General features: G+C 40.1%; 1 protein-coding gene across 6 annotated transcripts in view; it reads left to right on the forward strand.

The window, feature by feature from the left end:
• Positions 1-21,253, forward strand: part of PKP4 (plakophilin 4) — a 256,739-nt gene that overhangs the window by 57,634 nt on the left and 177,852 nt on the right. For all 6 annotated transcript variants that reach the window (XM_075117855.1, XM_075117858.1, XM_075117857.1 and 3 more), the window contains exon 2: positions 3,831-3,964. In XM_075117855.1, the coding sequence (XP_074973956.1) occupies positions 3,836-3,964 (129 nt within the window). In that variant the 5' untranslated portion in view covers positions 3,831-3,835. The remainder of the gene's footprint in view (positions 1-3,830; positions 3,965-21,253) is intronic.

Below are 21,253 nucleotides of genomic sequence, written 5' to 3' on the forward strand. Positions count from 1 at the left end.
TAGGCAACTAGGGCTCAGTTTTAATGGAAGTAGTACCTGGAAGTACAAGTTTTTGCAGCAATCAGGATTGGTATTTTTAATCTTTTTAATATGTGCAAGGATAAATACATGGAAAGGATTTCAGAAATGCCTGCCCTTGTGACCTCCTGAAAGCTTTCTATGAAATGTGCTTCTTGCAGAAGCTCAATAAAACTAGCACAGCCCACCTACTGCACGGAAATGATAGTAAGTTCACTGAGCATTAGTAATTCTAATTACCAAATTGGTTATAGGCTGTAGTATATAGCTAATATCAATCAAGGTGGGAATGAAGACTTTTTTGTATATGTGTAGGGAGAGGAGCATCTCTTTCTGTTTGGTCTCGATTTCATTTGCTTTGTTTTGGTAAATTGACTTAGCTGCTAATTTGGTACTTGCTTTTATTTATGTTTTAAACTGCCTAGATGACTGTGGACATATGGCACCAATATTATTATTAAAACTACACAATCTGCATATATTATATAATCTTCTTCAGTTATTCATTTAACCCACTGATATAGACAACCTAACTAAGTACTTTGATTTGAAAGGTTGCTGGAGGAGGGCAATGGCTCTAGGATTCACAATCTCTTAGTTGGGTCAATCATATCCCACTTAATGTGCAAATAGCCTTTGAATGAATAATTACTTCTGGCTAATGCACTTTTACTAACTCTTCACTTCTACTGTGGATCTCATAATATCTGATGTTTTAAAAGACCCAGCTCCTGGAAACAAATGATTAAATGGGAATCATAGATTGCCATTTTTTAAAAAAAATATGTTTCTAGTCCTCATTGTCACAGAGAAAAGGTTACATATATGACCAAATTGTACTCTGTGATGGGGTGTACAAACCCCACACTGAGCAGCAAGGGCTTAAGGGCTCATTTGGGGCTCAGCCAGCCCTGCCCCGCCAAACCAGCAGCAAATTCTCCATCTGCTGGAGGAATTAAAAGGCAGCAAATTAGCTCAGTTGGTGAGCAATGCTGAAGGTAAACAGACCTGCAGCCCACGGCTCCAGGAGAGCAGAGTGAAACCTAAAGGCTCTGATGCAGCTGCCTAAAGGAGCCCTCGGTGAGGAAAGGGGGGAACCTTCGTCGAGACAAGAAGAGAGGGAAGTATTCTGTGGCCCTGGACAGTTGCGACTCCCTCTTGCTTTCTTGGGATTTGGATTTTCCCGTCAGGTGAAGGCCTTGGACTGAGGTGACCCCAGGGGGGAGACAAGAGGAAGAGGCCCAGGGAAGACAGCCTTAAATAGTCTTGGTTGCCAGGTTACTGGTAGCTAAAAGGGCCCTGGGTCAGAGCCCAGTAGAGTGGGAGGGCCCTGGTTCCCCTCCCCATAACCCACCTGGTAGTCTGGGGTTGTGGCTATGACCACCAGGACACGCTTCCCAACCAGACTCTGAGCGGAGACCATTAAATACCACAAAAATATCAAAATCCAGAAGGCAAATAGTAAGAACCTAAAATTTGATTTAAAAAAAAACCCTCATGATTATTTGGGTTTTACTCATGACTTTTTAACATTTGATGTTGGCAACTCACACAGTATCAATGGGAACTGAAACACTATAGTAGTATTCCCTTTTTTCTGTACTGACACTTTCAGCATAGAAAAACAGTGAATACAATAAAAATAGTGCAACAACAATTGTTCTTCTTTAATCTGATTACTAAACACTTCGGTCTATACTAATTCGCTTCAAGCAGCAATCCCTTCTTTGTTTCTTATTGCCAAAGAATATAATACTATAATAAAATATAGTGCATATATGTAACATGTTTTTCCCCACTCATCCCATCTTCATTTCAACTTCTGATGTTACTTCAGTTTAGATGCGTTACGTTATCATTGCTGTAAATACCGTTAATATCTGTTTTTACTTTTAAACAATCCAGATTATTTTAGTTAGTTTCTACATGGTTTTACTTAAAGCACTTCTAGAACTTTAACTTCTGTGGAAGTTGCTACATACAATATTAAAGACCATCATGTACTAATGTTTCTGGCTTTTTTCTAAACTTGAAAAGGTAAGCAAAAGTATTCTGTTTCACCAGAAGCAGATTAGTATCATATAAAAAGTTTAAAAGTCTTTGGTTTTACATTTCTACTTTCCACATCTTTCTCTTCTAATTTTTCTTAATTATTTTAATTTCTTTAAGGTTTTTTTAAAATCACAGAATCTAGCTCATACATTTGTGAAAGTTTATCTTGGACAAGATACTCTTCTGTCCTACAGTTGGTAGTCAAGTATAGGGAATGCATACAATTTAAGAGGATGCATTTAGGAATAGTTATTTAAAAGTGAAAAATGGTTCTTTCAAAAGTGCAAATTCTACAAGGATTACAAAGCGAAGGAAAAAACCACATTCAGAATCTATATCTGTCCAGTTAAAACTAACATTTCACAAGAGTTAACTTGCACATTAACTAAAACGCGCCTCTTAAAGGAAAAAAAAACTTTTAAGGGTTATACACTAAAAGTATGCTGCTTGTACACATTTGCCATTTCTTATACCTTACTTACACAGTCTTGCATAGATAATCCTTTTTCCTTTAAGCAAGAGTTAAAGGTTGAATCAGCAGGCAAGAGAGAGATGATGTGATTAAAAACTGACCAGGAATTCAGGAGTATTGTGATCAGTGCCTGGCACTGCCGCAAGTTTTTTTTATGAAGCCCAAGGTTTGTCCTCTGTAAAAAATGAAGATATTTATCTACCTTTATATAGGGTGGTGGTTGAGGTTTAATTCATTAAATGTTTGTAAAGCATTCTGAGAGCCTAGACTAGAAGGAGCTATAAGAATGCAGGGTATTAATACAACTATGCATAAAACCTTGTTTGCTCTGGAAAAGAATTCAGCAAGTTAATTCTCTCTTTTTTTTTTTGTTGCTGTTTGTTGTTGTTCTTGCTTGTGAAGGAAGATGGGAGCACCATATGCAGATGGCACAGCAATATGTATTGATTATTTAGAACATTTACTTATAAAAGTTGATTTCTTGAATGATATGTCTCCTGTACATTTAACGTTTTATTTATGGTGTGTTACTGGATGCTTACTTTGGTACTGTTCATACTTATTAACTTTTTTAACTAAAAAAATATAATTCTCATTCCTTAATAGTATCTTTTTTGTCTTCAGCCTTTTAGACCATACCGTTCCATTGATCATGAGGCTTAGAATTTTTGAGTTCTAATCCCAGCTATGCCACACGGTCTCACTGTGTATAGGCCTTGGGCAATTCACCTAATCTGCAAAGAGAAATTTGCAGTTTTTCTTTCTGCAAAATGTGTGCATTAGTTATTCATTAATAATTAAAGAGCCCTGTGAGTAGTACTTTGTAGTTGTAAAATACTCTTGGAACATGCTGCTTTTTATTATTATTCAGTGTTGAAAAGTGCAAGTGTGATTAAATTTCCAATGGTCCTATACTTGTTTGATGTTAACTTTAGCTGTTCAGCATTTATTTGATAATAAAAATTGCTTGCATTGGCTATCTCTACTTGGTACCATAAAGCAGTATTTTTCTAAGCATTTTAAAGCACTTTTTAAAGCTTTGTCTGAAATGTTTTCTTTGTGACCTAACATCACAACATTCCAGTTTAAAATTGGTAGAGAATCACAGTGTTGATAGCAATACATGCAGATAGTCAGAATGTGAAAAGTTCTCTAGGTTTTTCATGTTAAACCTTTGACAAAAAGCCTGAAAAAAACCTACAGAAGTAAAGTCTATGCCAGAAGACTTGCATTTACTTAAATACCACCAGCTGAAAATATTAACTAGTTAAATGTTGTTTGGTTGTAGGCAATATGCCAGCTCCTGAACAGACCCCATTAGTGGAGGAGGGGCTGCAGCAGACCACCCAGGAAACCTCCACAGGCCCAGGCATGGAGCCAGAGACTACTGCCACTACCATTCTAGCTTCTGTAAAAGAGCAGGTATTTTTATTTTCTTCTGTATCAGTTCAGAAGTATACTGTGCTTTTCAGAATTAAGCATGTTCTACTCTTCGTTTATGTTTTGTTTCCTTGATCCATTCCAACTCAAGAATTTCTAAAAGATGTTTCTTTTCCTACTCGTGGGGGACTTCTGCTCCACCGCGCACACACAATTTATGTGCCCCACAAAATTTTTTTTTTCTATGCAGAATAATACATTCTGCTGGAGAGGCGCTTCAGTTACCCCATTTGCCCTGCAGGGCTGCTGTGGTGCTAGAAGAGAGGGCAGCTGGCTCACGAGCCAAAGCAGCCAGCCACAGAGAGGGAGAGAGCAGAGACTGCTTTTCTCACAGCAACATGCCTTCAGGGCCGGGTGAGGGGGGATGGACAGAGCTGGCCACATGGGGTTGCTGGGGGGGTGGGGGGGGGGAGTCACATAGACTTGGGTTCAAAAGGGCTAGGGCGGGGTACAGACTGGGGCAGGGGCACAGGATCTAGTGGAGTGACAGCATTGAGCCAGGTGCTGAATGGAAGGGGGGTGCAAGGACACATGGGAAGGAGGGGTTGCTTTACCAAGTCTGAGGTCAGTCTAACGAGATGAAATCAATTAAAAGTAGGATACCAAGGGAGAAAAAATAACTTTTGAAGTTGTAAGAGAGTGGCCCATTACAGACTGTTGACAAAAAGTTGTGAGTAACAGGAGGGAGAAATTAGTATGTGGGAAATTAAGTTTAGCTTTTGTAATGACCCAACCACTCCCAGTCTCTATTCAGGCCTAATCTGATGGTATCCAGTTTGCACATTAATTCCAGTTCTGCAGCTTCACGTTTGAGTCTGTTTTTGAAGTTTTTTTGTTGAAGAATTGCCACTTTTAAGTCTGTTATTGAGTGACCAGGGAGATTGAAGTGTTCTCCTACTGGTTTTTTAATGTTATGTTTCCTGGTGTCAGATTTGTGACCATTTATTCTTTTGTGTAGAGACTGTCCGGTTTGGCCAGTGTACATGGCAGAGGAGCATTGCTGGCACATGATGGCATATATCACATAGGTGAATGAGCCCCTGATGGTGTGGCTGATGTGGTTAGGTCCTATGATGGTGTCCCTTGAATAGATATGTGGACAGAGTTTGCGCCGGGGTTTGTTGCAGGGTTTGGTTCCTGGATTGGTGTTTTTGTTGTGTGGTGTGTAGTTGCTGGTGAGTGTTTGCCTCAGGTTGGGGGGCTGTCTGTAAGCGAGGACTGGCCTGTCTCCCAAGGTCTGTGAGAGTGAGGGATCGTCCTTCAGGATAGGTTGTAGATCCTTGATGATGCGTTGGAGAGGTTTTAGTTGGGGGCTTTAGGTGACGGCTAGTGACGTTCTGTTACTTTATTGGGCCTGTTTTGTAGTAGGTGACTTCTGGGTACCCTTCTGGCTCTGTCAGTCTGTTTCCAGGTTCACTTCTAGGTTCCTTCCCAGCAATTATTTCCTTCTCCCTCAGCTCCTCTGTTACCCCTAACTTCCCCAAGCCTTAGCACTGATTCTGCAGGATGTGTATTGTAGTTTAAATGAATTATTACTCAAAATTCTGTATTAGTATGCCTAGTAAGGATCTATTTGCCAAAAAACATTTTTTTGAATCTTTTTTGTCTGTATTGTTGCAGACATACTTGCTGACCGGTATTTTGAAATAAATTACCAAAATAATTGAAACTGGCATGATTATTTTGTGTTATTTTGACAAATAAAATATTCAGAATTTTAAAATATTATGTGCAGAATTTTAGCACAGAATTCCCCCAGAAAATGTAAACCTCAACCTAAAATGTAAATGTACATGTCAGAATCTGAACAAGCAGGATACGTGTTCATTTATCCGCAATCAAGAGAAATAGTATAGTAATCTGTACCCATTTTATTTGTACCCTGAAATCTTTTTTGTAAATCAGATTTGAAATTTGGCAAAAAAGCTAATGGAAAACTTTGACTATAAGAACCATACGTGTTCCTAATGTAGTTGTGCAGGAATGTTTCAGTAATTTGCAGACAACAGATTTGTTCAGACTTCTTGTGAGTGTCTTGTTTTGTCATATTAACTTCATTTTTTGAGAGGACGGTTTTAACTGTTTGAGCTAGTGATTTGCTTTGAAATTCATAGTTTAGATAAATATTAAAAATGTGAATGCTGTTTTTCCTTTAAACATCTCATATTTATCATCATGCATTGTTCTTGTTAAGGTTTTGTCTACTCTTCTATAAAAGTCAAGGTTTCCAGAATATAATATTTTGCTTGTTTGAAATCAAGTTCAGCATAAGTTTGAATTAGCATTTTGAAAAAAACAAGGGTGTGTTTTGTTTTGTTTTGTTTTTTTAAGAAAACCTTTTAACTTGAATACAGAACTGAAACAATGCTAACATTAATAAACGCAGTAATTGGTTACAGGAACTGATACCTGCAAGGCAGACAGCCCTCTAGTGTGGATTTATACTTACAAAATGCAACCTAGAAATCTTTCTTCTCCGAAAGAAGTAGATTTTTGATAGCTTTATTAAAATATTTTTGTATAAAAAAAAAAACCCCTCAGTATGCAATTCAATTTAAGAACTTTGAATCCAAATAATTATCATAACAGTTGTCATAGTTTGTCCCATGTTAATATTAATCCTTTGCTCTTAGAGTGCTAGGGAGAAGATGTAAAATGAAGAAGATCACTCATTGTTCCAAAAATCCATGTTTTGCAAATTGCAATACCTATGCAAACAATTTTGAGATTATGATGCCAGAGCTGTTTTAACTCAGAATTTCTTTTGGTTTGGTTGACATATGTCTCTACAAGGTTTCCTGCCATTTCTCCCCCCCGCAGTTGTCATCCTACTCAGTTGGTTTGGAAAAGAGGGAGAAGCAAAAGGACAAAAAAAAAAAAAGAGAATGTATGGCAGTGATGATGTAAACTGAATATAAACGCACCTCAAGTTCTGTAGCTGCTTTCAAGAAATTGGCTGCGTTAAAGCAATCTTCATTGTTTGTTGAATTCTGAAGCTTTTCCTGTACTGTGCCACAGGGAGAAGTCATCCCACCGCATACTTCCAGTACATATTCCTAGTCTGAGCAGAATAAACTTTGACTTACAAATTTATTTAAATGAAATCAGAAAAATGTCCATTCAGTTTGCATTGAAGTTGTTTGTGTTATGGCGTTTTCTACCTCTAGGCTGATGGTTCTAATCCAACCCAGAATAGTAGGAACCCGATGTTAATTGTGCCATTTAGTGGTTATCTAGTGATCTATGTGTAATGCCAAGGTGATCTCAGTCCAGTTCTTAGAGGACAGGTACCACCTTACAAATCCTCAACCAGCAAAATTAAAATTAATACTATTGTTTTCAGCTCACTTGTTTGTTTGTCTTAACCCAAGTGCAAGTTTAATAAATATTTTGCTAGAAAAAAGGCAGAAGGCTGTGTGGGCCTGGAAAATAAACTACATTCTCAGCCTTAGAGGTGATCCTAGTCCAGCGGTTCTCAAATTTCATTCCCCGCAAACTCCTTCTGACAACAAAAATTACTAAATGACTCCAAGAAGGGGAACCAAAGCCTGAGCCCAAGCCCAAGACCTGCTACCTGTGGGGGGTTGAAGCCAAAGCCAAAGCCTGAGGGCTTCAGCCCTGGATGAGGGGATCTGAAACCTGAGCTCCACCACCCAGGGCTGAAGCCTTTGGGCTTCAGCTTCAGTCCCTGGCAGTGGAGCTTGGGCTTCAGCGCTGGGTGGTGAGGCTCGGCTGGGTCTAATGCCAGCCCTGGTTACCCCCATTAAAATGGGTCATGTTGCACTTTGGGGTCCCGACCCACGGTTTGAGAACCATTGTCTTTGTTACATTTGATGCCCATTAGCAGAACCCTGTGGAGAAGTTTGCACTGCTGCTGTCTGTGCCTGCTCTGTGAATAAACCAACTTTAGTTTTTAGAGCTGTCAGACCTATACCTTTCGGGAGGACATAATGCACTTAAAAAAACATTAAAGCAGGGAAAGTGATATGAGGCTGCCACAACATTATCTAACTTGCCCAATAATTATATTTGGATACTGGTGCACACAAGTATAAATCCTTCCCCAAACAGTGCTATCATTGAAGACATTCTAAAAACTGGAAATTCTGGAACCATGAGGAAGACACATGACTCAAAACTAGAGATCAGTGAATGAAAATAACTTATTTGGAGATGAGGTAGCTGAGTTGTTGAGGATGTAGATTAAAATGCTGCAGGTTGTGGGTTCAAGTCTCAGTTGCTGTCACACTGAAATGCGACCTTCAGTTCACCTAACTATAAAATGGTACCCTATCCATTAGGTTAGGGAAGTCAAAGGCAGTTCGATATGATGCTGGTCACATTGCTTCCTTGTGTACTATTGGCTATGAAATGGATGTGCCTTAAATATGTCAACCCGAGGAGCCCTTGGCTCTGGAGAACTTTGGCTTTGGCATGCTAAATTATCCAACCCATTTAGACTAATTTAATTTAAATTGTATTATTTCCTGAAAAATACTTTGTATGAATAGATGTGGGGGATTTGGGTTTTTTTAATTGCTTTAAGCCTCATGTTGTCAACCTCTTGGGTCACAAGATATTGGATGGTCAACTTGTCACTGTTAGAGGACTCAGTATTACCATTCAGGATCTCACATCACTAACTTGGGGAAAGCATTTTGCATTTGAAGAGGGGGAAAAAGAAGCCCATTTCTGTGACCAGTTCTTTTTGTTCATTTTTAATGGCAGCTTTTGAAGATGCTCTGAGGTTTGAAAAATTAGTAATTCTTACAAAGATGGATTAGTAGGAATACTGATGTGGTCTAAGATGCATGTTAAGTTCAGTTTGTTACATGGTTCTGTAGTTTAACAAATTCATATCACCGTAGCATATGGTGGGTGGAGATATGTGTATGATGAAGTGGCAGACTTATTTAAATTTTCTTGAAGTTTTGGGTGTTTCAGTTTTGTTTTGTTTAGTATTGTGTCCTGAATACATGTTTGTTTGCTCTGGGACCACTTCTGTAAAGCATTGAGAACCCACTCTGTGACTGATTCTAAATTAACTGAAACTACTCAGGTATAAGTTCTGGTTTCCTTGTGGACAGTTCAGTGAAAACATGCTCAATGGTGATAAAGCATATGTTAAAATATATAAGAATAGGATATAAAATAACTGACAATGTTATGAGATGATATAAATCAGTGGTAATCCTTGTTTGGATACTGTGCTCAGTTCTGGATTCCTCATCTGAAGGCAAAAAAGAACAAGAAATACTCAAGAATTGAGAGTGATTAGAGATATGGAAACACTTCCGTTTGAAAGAATGTCTATTGAATATGGAAGAATGTAGCCAAAGTGAACACTAAATTTCATTTAATGTAAATCAGTTCTAAAGAACAGGGAAGAATTTTAAAAAGAAGGCAAACTCAATTATCAGCCATCATATAGCTTTTGATATGGCATTGAAAGATTGCTTTGTATGTTCTAGGTTTATAAGGCTAGGTCTTGACAGAGATTATGGTCTCCTTGCATTCCCATTCATTGGGTTAATCATGTATTTCACTGGGGGTTTTTTGTTCTATTTATATGGAAGAGTGCAGATTGAACAGTAGTTTTCTCATTGTAAAAAATGTGTACTATACTAATTCTATACAGTTTTGTATGATCCTCTTCTGTATTTGGATACCCCAAAATAAAATACTATTGTGTATTTGTTCATTTTTACTTTTTAGTGAAACTTATATATGTGGGTTTCCCATGCACAGCTAAACTTGACTACTATTTCATAGGATATTTATCACCACACTTATTAAGGTTTTGTCAGTGCTTACTTCTAAACCCACATATTTTGGACCCTGATACAAATTCAGTCTGCCATAAATTGGTGTACAGATTATTTATCTGGAATAAATGATTTGTTACCTCCTCAAAATTTCAATAAGTGCTTCTGCTTTGTAATCATTAGATATAAGAAAAACAAATGGGAACTAAATCCATTTTGTGGCTTCAGATGTTTTTGTTCTGCTATAAGTAAAAAATGTGTTATCCTGGCTCTTTGGTCTATCTTTCTCTCTTATTAAATTAAGATATTTGGGGTTGAATTCTGTCGTCCATTATGTAGGTGCAGCACCCACTAATTTAAATGAAAATTTCACCAACTTAATTGGGAATAGAACTGGAGCCATACTGTATTCCCAAACAAACTTCATTAATGTAAAACTAAAGTTTGTGAAGTAATTAGTATATTCTTATGAAAATACAATGCAACATCAAAATTAGGAAAAAAATGATTTGGGGATGATCAGTTAATTTACCTAAACATTCATTTCATGTTACAGTTAGTATATGGGATTAACAATATCATATGAAAAAATTTTAGGAGGTGCACAGTTGTGAAGATGCCATGCCAATGATCTTAGAAAGTAGCTTGTAAGTGTTTGCTTTGCAGAGACCATAAACTCTGGTGCAACAAAGACCTTGCTTCTGCAGAGTTTTGAAGCTCCATTGGCCAGTCATTCTGCAGCTTGCCACCTTATCAGTCTTCCTGATAGACCATATGTCTTTCATAGAAAACTTTATATCCCATATACACATATACCCCTGTCAATTCAGCTCCTTGCTGGGCTCATTCCCTATTTTCTGTGAACTTCCCAAGATCCACAGATGGGCTCACCTCCTACATACATCTGAGATGAGCAGGAGAGGAGCGCTACTTCGGTGAGTATTAGGAAGAGCACTGTTTGGGAAAGTGTCTACCTTATGGAGTTCCTAAGCTCAGCAGTGAAGAACTTGAAGCTCTGCAAAACAGCATATCCTGTTTTACAAATATCCTACTTCCTTTCCTCAGTAATCTGGGCTCTGTATATTGTATGAATTCCCTCCAAAACATCTTTCCACTCAGCTTTCCAAGAACTGAGTTTGACTCCAGGCTTGTCACTCGTATCTTTATGTGGCATATGGCAGTTCTATGCTGAGTTGATCAGACTCCAATGTAGGGGGTGGATGCAGGATACGTCACAGATCCAAAGTTACAAGAAACTCTCTTCATTTATATATACATCTACACAGCTTATTGCATTTTGTGGTGGTACATAGTTGCCTCGAGAGCATCTCCTGTCAGCTGGGTGCAATAGTGCACTATTTCCTTTCTCTGCTCTCAGTGCCCCCTGTTTCCCTCCTCGGGGGGACTTCAGTGGCTCAGCCCTCCAGCTAAGTCACTCAGTTAATAAGTGAATGGATGGACGAACTGCTTCTGGGGTAAAAGGTTCAACAGGGCATGGAGACAAAGCCTGTCCCTATGCCCATATTAATGTCTTTAGCCCTATCCCTGGGCTCAGTTCTCAGCCCCTTCTGGGTTAGCTTTAAGTCCATGCCTGCCCTGATATAGTACAGTGCCTCCAGGTCCCTTTGCAGTGTCTTCAGCCCCATTCCTGAGCCTTTAAATTCCAGCCCTGTGCTTGGGCTTCTAAACTAAACTTGTCCCCTTCTCAGGGCTTTGGCAACTTTGCCAATGGGGGGACTCAGGCCTGCCCACTGCTCTGGGTCCCAGCCCAGGAACCCTACACACAGCAGCCACGTACTGCTTCCTTTTACATGGTTGCTGCTGCTATTCCCTGGGCCTTTTCCCCTCTTGCCCCTTCTCTTCACCCTGACCTCAGGACTGAAGTTCTCAAATCCTCTCCTTCCTTGCTACATGCAAGTATCTCCAGAATCTTCCTTCTGATTAAGCTTGTTCTTGAGCTCCTGTGACCAGCAACAAGCACCCATTCTTGCTCCTCTGGTCCCAGCCAGGAACTGACTAGCTCAAGCCCTGCAGCTTCTTTTAACTGAGCCTGCTGTGCTTTGTCTGTTTCCCTGCAGCCATTCTTGCATTGCCTGGAGGACCCACCTTCACTGCTCCTTTCCTGGGGCAGGGTGTGGTAGGACCACAAGGTCTCCAGCAGGGGTATTATACATGCACTGCCCATGTTCGATCTACTCTTTACCTCATCTTTACATTCGTCATTTATCTGTCCGTTGTTATTTTGTTCTTTGTAATGTTTCCCTGGGTATTCCCTCCTCTTATCTTAGGGCATGGCTACACTTGCAGATGTAGAGTGCCGGGAGCTAAACCAGCCCTCGGAGACAGCAGCAGGGAAAGCGCTGCTGTGTGTTTACACTGTCAGCTGCAAGCGCAGTGGTGTGGCCACATTAGCAGCTCTTGCAACGCCACAGAGAGTAGTGCATTTGGTAGCTATCCCAGTGTGCGAGTGATTACAGCATGCTTTTCAAATGGGGGGCGAGGGGTGGAGTGTGACAGGGAGTGTGTTGTGTGTATGTGGGGGGAGAGACTGTTTTGGGGGGCCAGAGAGTGTCCCCCAAAACTAGTTTTAACTTGTTTTAACCCTGGCACTGGCTACTGTGGGAAGACAGGATACTGGGCTAGATGGGCCTTTGGTCTGACCCAGTATGGCCGTATGTACATATGTCTTTTAGGCCCTCAAGGGTATGCAATACCAACAAAGATGTGGAGATTAAATACTTCTCTGCTGTTTGATATATCATTTGTTAACTCTATCCAGCAGTAGTTAAAAAAAATTTTTGTAAAACAAATGCTCCACTGTTTCATCAGCTGCCATCCTTCGGGAAGCCTTTACAGCCTTCCTCAGAGGCCGTATAATCTTTTATGCCACCTTTAAAAAGAAATGGAGAGAGCACAGAATTGATACCCTTGCAGAAGAAACTAAGAACTTGGATGTAGGCTATGCTTCTGCCCCCTCCCAGAGAAACTCAGAACCCTCACCAATCTAAGATATGAAATCAATGAACTTTTGTTCCAAAAGGCTGAGTTTGTTTTATTCTGTTTGAAGCACAAGTAGTGGGAATCTGGTGAGAGCTGGCAAACTGTTGGTATATAGATTTAAGCAAAAGGCTAAGAGAAGTAATATTGCTGCTATTCATGATAGTAGCAATAAATTATATACAACACAGTTTGATATTAAAAGAACAATTTCAGCAGTTTTATTCAAATTTATGTTTAGCAGAAGAGGAATCAGTTAAAGATGCCCTAGATAATTTTTTAGTGGATTGTCTGTGCTACAGATCTCTGACTCTCAGAAGGAATTTTTATTTGCCCCATAGAAAAAGCAGAACTTACTCAGGCTATAAAAGAAAACAAGGTTGGAAAGACTCCTGGCACAAATGGGTTCCCAACTGAAATTTACAAAAAGTTCTCTGAAACTTTACACCTGGATTATTGAATATGATCTTGTATTTATATCCAAGCCCAAGGCTACCATTCCTAACCATCTAACCACTATTAATAAGTTTGGACACCTCTCAGGATATAAAATTAATTGGAGTAAATCAAAAATCTTAGTCATTAATAAGTATGACCACAAAGGCCTTTTCTCAATTGGGCCTTTTACTGGCAATCCTCTTGCATAAAATATTTAGGAATATTCCCAACAATATTCAGGACATTCCTAAGATAAATGTAGAACCAATGGTAGCCAGCCCTAGTGGCTAACAATTTGGGGAGGTGAAGTTTAACTCCATTTGTGGAGTAAAATTAGTGTACTGAAAATTAATATCCTTCCCACAATTTTCTGTGTTCTTCAAATTTATTTTAGAAAGTCCACAATAATTTCAGAGCATTCCTTTCATGCACAGGTAAGAAACCTAAACTGGATCTGAACAAATTACAGCTCCCACCATCTCTGGGAGGATTGTGTTTTCTCAACCTGGAAAATTATCATTTCTCCTTTTTATTAAGCCAGGCATCATTTTGGCTGTTAGATATGACCACACAAACACCATTTTGGGTTCAGATTGAATGAGAATTGAATGAGAATCCCTTTCAGGCATTATAGGATTTAATTATTTTAGATCTGATGGCTCCTGAGCTCCCACAATAACAGCTGTGAGACAAGCTTGGTCAAACTTGGCAAGAAAGTTCTGCTTCCATCCATTCTTCTATGTAGAGGCGGTCCTATGGAACAATCCTGTCCATAAAATCAGTGGCAAAACCTTGATGTGGAGGGATTGGCAGGAGAGAGGTATTATGACTGTCAGTTAATTGACAATGATCATTTTAAACCATTTGTAGATCTTCAGCAACAAATTGGCTTGCCCTGCTCCAGAGCATGGAAATACCTCCAATTTGACCATTTACTTACAAATGTATTTAAACCAGATGCACCAGGAACACCAGAACCTCCAGAACTTTTATTATTTTGGAGGAAATTTGGATTTACTCAGTTAGCAGAATCCTTTTATGACTTTCTGGTCAGAAAATCTCTGCCAAAGATTGATAATTTGAATGTTGCTTGGAATAGTCATGTAGCCAAATCTTTATGTCCAATGGAATCTCCAATCTCCCAATGGAATACAATTGTATCTAATGTTAAACCAGCTATAGACCAGAGATGTAGGCTAATGGGCTTCAAATGCTGGCCACTGTTCAAAATGTAACTCCCTTGGTGCTATATTGGCTGATATGTTTGGGGAGTGCCGCTCTATGAAGAATTTCTGATATGAGGTGGGTGAAAGGACCAATTTTATATTGGATGCTATGTTGGGGCCCTCCCGCCTTAAGTTTTATTCTTGGCTATATTCCTGATACCTGGAAGTTACCTGATAACAAGGTGGTGTGGTTCCAACTTGCAGCTTTAATTGCTAAAAAATAAATCCTGCAAAAATGGAAAAGTCGATCCCCACCTAACAGTGATGCCTGGCTTAGTGATATGGCTGACCTTGCAGCTAATGAATACTGGCATTCTGCAGAAGGAGAACATTCAAAAAATTCAAAACAATTCTGGTTAACTTTTTAGAAGTCTGTGATTAATGTAGATCCTGAAGATAGATATGTTGCTTTCCATTCCCTCACTTTGTCCTAGCCCTCTTTACTTATTTTGTGTACTGTGATGAATCTGGTATTTTGGAAAATATGTATATAAATATAAAAAAAAAATCCCAAAGTACAAATATTCAAGTGATAGAATCATAGAATCATAGAATATCAGGGTATATCAAGGGACCCCAGAAGGTCATCTAGTCCAACCCCCTGCTTGAAGCAGGACCAATTCCCAGTTAAATCATCCCAGCCAGGGCTTTGTCAAGCCTGACCTTAAAAACCTCTAAGGAAGGAGATTCTACCACCTCCCTAGGTAACGCATTCCAGTGTTTCACCACCCTCTTAGTGAAAAAGTTTTTCCTAATATCCACTCTAAACCTCCCCCACTGCAACTTGAGACCATTACTCCTCGTTCTGTCATCTGCTACCATTGAGAACAGTCTAGAGCCATCCTCTTTGGAACCCCCTTTCAGGTAGTTGAAAGCAGCTATCAAATCCCCCCTCATTCTTCTCTTCTGCAGGCTAAACAATCCCAGCTCCCTCAGCCTCTCCTCATAACTCATGTGTTCCAGACCCCTAATCATTTTTGTTGCCCTTCGCTGGACTCTCTCCAATTTATCCACATCCTTCTTGAAGTGTGGGGCCCAAAACTGGACACAGTACTCCAGATGAGGCCTCACCAATGTCGAATAGAGGGGAACGATCACGTCCCTCGATCTGCTCGCTATGCCCCTACTTATACATCCCAAAATGCCATTGGCCTTCTTGGCAACAAGGGCACACTGCTGACTCATATCCAGCTTCTCGTCCACTGTCACCCCTAGGTCCTTTTCCGCAGAACTGCTGCCTAGCCATTCGGTCCCTAGTCTGTAGCTGTGCATTGGGTTCTTTCGTCCTAAGTGCAGGACCCTGCACTTATCCTTATTGAACCTCATCAGATTTCTTTTGGCCCAATCCTCCAATTTGTCTAGGTCCTTCTGTATCCTATCCCTCCCCTCCAGCGTATCTACCACTCCTCCCAGTTTAGTATCATCCGCAAATTTGCTGAGAGTGCAATCCACACCATCCTCCAGATCATTTATGAAGATATTGAACAAAACCGGCCCCAGGACTGACCCTTGGGGCACTCCACTTGATACTGGCTGCCAACTAGACATAGAGCCTTTGATCACTACCCATTGAGCCCGACAATCTAGCCAGCTTTCTACCCACCTTGTAGTGCATTCATCCAGCCCATACTTCCTTAACTTGCTGACAAGAATACTGTGGGAGACCGTGTCAAAAGCTTTGCTAAAGTCAAGAAACAATACATCCACTGCTTTCCCTTCATCCACAGAACCAGTAATCTCATCATAAAAGGCGATTAGATTAGTCAGGCATGACCTTCCCTTGGTGAATCCATGCTGGCTGTTCCTGATCACTTTCCTCTCATGCAAGTGCTTCAGGATTGATTCTTTGAGGAGCTGTTCCATGATTTTTCCAGGGACTGAGGTGAGGCTGACTGGCCTGTAGTTCCCAGGATCCTCCTCCTTACCTTTTTTAAAGATTGGCACTACATTAGCCTTTTTCCAGTCATCTGGGACTTCCCCGGTTCACCACGAGTTTTCAAAGATAATGGTCAATGGCTCTGCAATCACAGCCGCCAGTTCCTTCAGCACTCTCGGATGCAACTCGTCCGGCCCCATGGACTTGTGCACGTCCAGCTTTTCTAAATAGTCCCTAACCACCTCTATCTCCACAGAGGGCTGGCCATCTCTTCCCCATTTTGTGATGCCCAGCGCAGCAGTCTGATAGCAAGTAGAAGTATTGGAAACAAATTTTACATATGCCATAAAATCATAACCCACATTCTAGAACCTAAACTTACTTTACTTTCTTGTCTTATAGCGCAGTGCTCACCCGAAGTCCAGGCTTGGCTGTGATCTTCCACTCATGAGACAAGTCACGCTGTCTGCTTGTTTCCTTGGTGAAAGATCCCAGGTGCCTGTTTTCATCCACAGGTATATCAGAACAATTCATTGTCCTTATTCATAAAGAGGATATCCCCCCGCTGGTGGTTTTTTCCTGTCTACTCCTTTCTTGTAGATTTCAGTTTCTTTAATCAACATCTGGCTCAGTATACGATGAGGCATACACTGGGATACACAATGACTAGACAGGGAAATAAGTCTGTGTTACCCCCTACCTGATAGGACCTGGCCAAGACAGGTCACCTCCTTGTTATCTGTCATAAAATATAACTTTAAATATAGATGTATAATTCCTTAGATAGTATCCATACATACATTTCACAGTGACTGTGATCACTGGCTCTCGGTAGAAACCTCACATGCCACACTTTAGTGAATTATTATGCATATATCTGACCCAGGGGATTCCTGTAAAACTTTGTGCACCTCCTGTGCCCTCTGACAGTTGGTGCCAAGAGGTCACAAATGCTGCCTTCCTGCTGCAGTACTCACTCATACTCATAATTTACTGCTCCTTTCTAGGAGTAGTAAAATCTCTGTGCCATTCCTGAAGAGCATCAAGCAGCAGTCTTCTGAAAATGGGGAACATTTTGAGATTGTGTCTCTAGTCTCTCCTGCTGCTCCCACCTCAGCAGTTCAGATGGGACATACAAAAACTTAATTTTTTTAAAGAAGAATTCATAACAGCCAAATCATGGGGCTTGAACTAAGGTTACTAACCCTTCATTTTGATAGCTTAAGGATGTCATAGCACTAAGATGCTCCTCTGGATTATGAAGAGGATTAAGGGTCCTTACTCAGTATTAGAGAAAAGAAGTGTAAAATTCTCCAAAAGCAAAAGCCTCCCATCATCGCAACTGTTCTGTGAAATTTAGGAGGTTCTGCAGGGTTTGTTCATTTTTAAACCATCTTCTGTCCTTAACACTGTGGAATTTAGGAACTAGCAGAATGATTTCTTTCCTTGCAGTGTTTAGGAGCTTCAAGATTTGTCCTTCTCTAACTTCTTTCTGTAGATGGCAAAAAGTGTCTAAGAGCCCCTGAGGACCTTTGGAACTACAAGAACTTCTGCAAGGACAGGAGCTTTCTTACTATGCAACTAGTAGGGTGTGTAATAGAGGAGATCTATGGTCCAGTAGGCTTTCGTGGGTCCATGGCAGAAGGATTTCTATCCTGCACCTTAAAGGGTCCATCTAGCCCAGTATCCTGTCTTCTGACAGCGGCCAATGCCAGGTGCCCCAGAGGGAATGAACAGAACAGGTATCATCAAGTGATCCATCCTGTCGCCCATTCCCAGCTTCTGGCAAACACAACCTAGTGACACCATCCCTGCCCATCCTGGCTAATAGCCATTGATGGGCCAATCCATGAATTTATCTAGTTCTTTTTTGAACCCTGTTATAGTCTTGGCCTTCACAACATCCTCTGGCAAAGAGTTCCACAAGCTGACTGTGCATTGTATGAAGAAATACTTTCTTTTCTTTTTTTTAAACCTATTGCCTATTAATTTCATTTGGTGGCCCCTAGTTCTTGTGTTATGAGAAGTAAATAACACTTCCTTATTTACTTTCTCCACATGAATAATGATTTTATAGACCTCTCAGGTCCCCTCCCCCCCATTGTCATCTCTTTTCCAAGATAATAAATCCCAGTCTTATTAATCTCTCCTCAGATGGCAGCCGTTCCAAACCCCTAATAATTTTTGTTGCCCTTTTCTGAACCTTTTCCCAATTCCAGTGTAGCTTTTTTGAGATGGGGTGACCACATCTGTACGCAGTATTCAAGATGTGGGCGTGCCATGGATTTATATAGAGGCAATATGATATTTTCTGTCTTATTATCTATCCCTTTCTTAATGATTCCCAACATTGTGTTCACTTTTTTGACTGCCGCTGCACATTGAGTGGATGTTTTCAGAGAATTGTCCACAATGGCTCCAAGAACTCTTTCTTGAGTGGTAACAGCTAATTTAGACCCCCATCATTTTATATGTATAGTTGGGATTATATTTTCCAATGTGCATTACTTTGCATTTATCAACATTGCCCAAAAACTTCACTGAAGCAAAATTACAATTGCCCAGCAGTGTGACTTGCCTTTCTAGAATGTTGAGTCCAGCTACACTCAAACCTCTGAAAACCTCTGATATGTGTGAAGGTACACACCAAACCCACAATACAATCTTAGCTCTACCTCCAGCACTAGCAAAAGGTACTAGGAATGGTTCAGTAGGGGTGGTGAAATAATAAGTAGAGAAGAAGGATTCTGAAAAGGTGTGAGCATGTTAAATTCTACAGATTTGAAGTCCATCATTTATCTGCATACACTCCAGCTGTTAGGGGTAACTGTGTTAAGTGGTGGAGGAATTTAGTTTTCATTGTGATATGAGAAGAGGTGCATGTGTACCTTCAGGGGAATCAAGTAGGCCTCATTTCAGTACTGAATTATGTAGGTTGTATTAGCAGCTGTGCACACTGGGATCCGGTTGCCACGGTAATTGTCAGCAGTTTGTTGGCATATTTGACTGTGGCTTCCAGGGCTTAGAAAGGGGGGTGCCATAAATAACTCTCTGGGAAAGAGTGAAAAGGTGGTAACATTTAGGAAGTCTGGGTGGGTTATGTGGAGTAGGCTCAGTGTTTGGATAGGCCAGGTGTAACGTCTCTTTGCTACACCTGACCTAAATCACAGTATTGCCTTAACAAAGAGAAGATGTTAGATTTTTCCTACAGTGCTCATGTGCTCTGTTCCCCAAACTCCACTGTAACATTAGTTAGGATAAAGTGCTGTTATGTGTGTTACTGGCATATGGAGGCTTTGCTTAAAAAGGGCCATTGAGGTTTCATTGTGAGGTTTACTACCTTTAATGCTTCAAAAGGAGCCCCTTTATAATGTATGCATAGAACACCTAATGCACAGCACAGATTCTCTGAAAGCTGCCAGGGGCTCAAATACACAGTACATGGGTCTTCCTGAAGTTCAGTGGCTTCAGCAGAGGGATCGTATCTCAGGAACTCTTTGCTCAAATTACTCCAAATTTGGACCACTAACCCTATCCTGCACCCCTATGAGGCACAGCAAACTTTGAGACAAACTGAATAAGATGTGGATTTTAGAGTACTTAAAATAGTCATCTTTTAACTGTAAGAAATGCCCAACTTCTCAAACTGGGATGGAGATGGTTAGGCCTAGTGGTTGGTGTTGGCGCAGTCAGGCCTAGTGGTCAGAGCTGGAATCAGAAGTCCAGAGTGGGGCTGGAGCAGGACTAGGTACAGAGCAGCATCAAGAGCAGGCTGGAGCAGGACTAGAAGCAGAGTAGCGGCAAGAGCAGGACTGGGAACAAGGCTGGAGCAGGCTAAGACCTGGGAAGTTGCCACCTTCAGGCTGGAGAGCATTCCAAGCCCTGGAGTGATGATGAGCAGACCGAGCTGCTGTTCCTCCTGTGGTTTGGGAGTCCCAGGACCAGTTCTTAATTTGTGGGTTGGCTGGAGCCGCTCACAGGAGAGACTCATCCCTTACATAACATTAACTATAGCAGAGCTACCAATCTGCAATAATCTATATCTACCTAAACTTTTGGAAGTAAAAGCAAAGTCATTTGTAAGATAGGTGAGTTTCCAGAGAAGCATTTACACACAAGTACTGAAAACTTCACAACGTAATTTTTAATAATTTTGGAATCCTAAACAATGAATAAATTTTCTTGTAACTTTCACAAAATTAAATCTCTTTGAATAAAGTGGTTTAATTTTGATTATTTGTTTTCATGCCTAATAAAAGGATTTACATCTCACTTAAGCTAAAAACTATGAATGCAGTCTTAATTATGCTTGAATAGTTATAATGTGGATTTGTGCACATTGAGGAAGTTAACATTTTGAAAACTTCCAAATCCAATTATTAAAACATTTTCATATTTTTAAAGCAATAATGCTTGATTTATCTATATTAAGTTTAGGACTATGTTATTGTCTACAGTGGATTGATACCAGGTACTTGTGTGAAATGCATATATTATAATCTCCATACCTTGGTTTGTTTTATGGGAAGCAAATAAAGAGAGGTTTTAGCCTCTTTTAAACAAATGTAGAAATATACCATTCTCCTACTTTTATTAAAGGAAAGCATGTTAAATGTTAAACTATATGAATAATAGTCTTCTGATCAAAGCAAGAAATCTGACATCTTACGGTTTGTGTAGCTATTAAAGCACACAAGCTTCAGTATAACAGCCAATTTTCCTGAATACACTGTAGTACTTGAGCACAACAGAGTGAATTGAAAAGAAATGAGAGAGAGAAAACGGTCTTTCCTCTTTCTTAGAACTGTTAAAAGTAGGGATCTTACAAATCTAAATGTAGGAATTTTTGGTATTCAGTTTTCTGTTGTTATAGGTATGCCAGTGTCAGTAATTAAACACCCTTCCTATAGGGCAAAAAGCCAAGAACTGAACATTTTCCAGTGCAATTATTTACTTTATTCCACTTAAA

This window comes from Caretta caretta, chromosome 11 (assembly GCF_965140235.1).
Source record: "Caretta caretta isolate rCarCar2 chromosome 11, rCarCar1.hap1, whole genome shotgun sequence".
Lineage (NCBI taxonomy): Eukaryota > Metazoa > Chordata > Testudines > Cheloniidae > Caretta > Caretta caretta.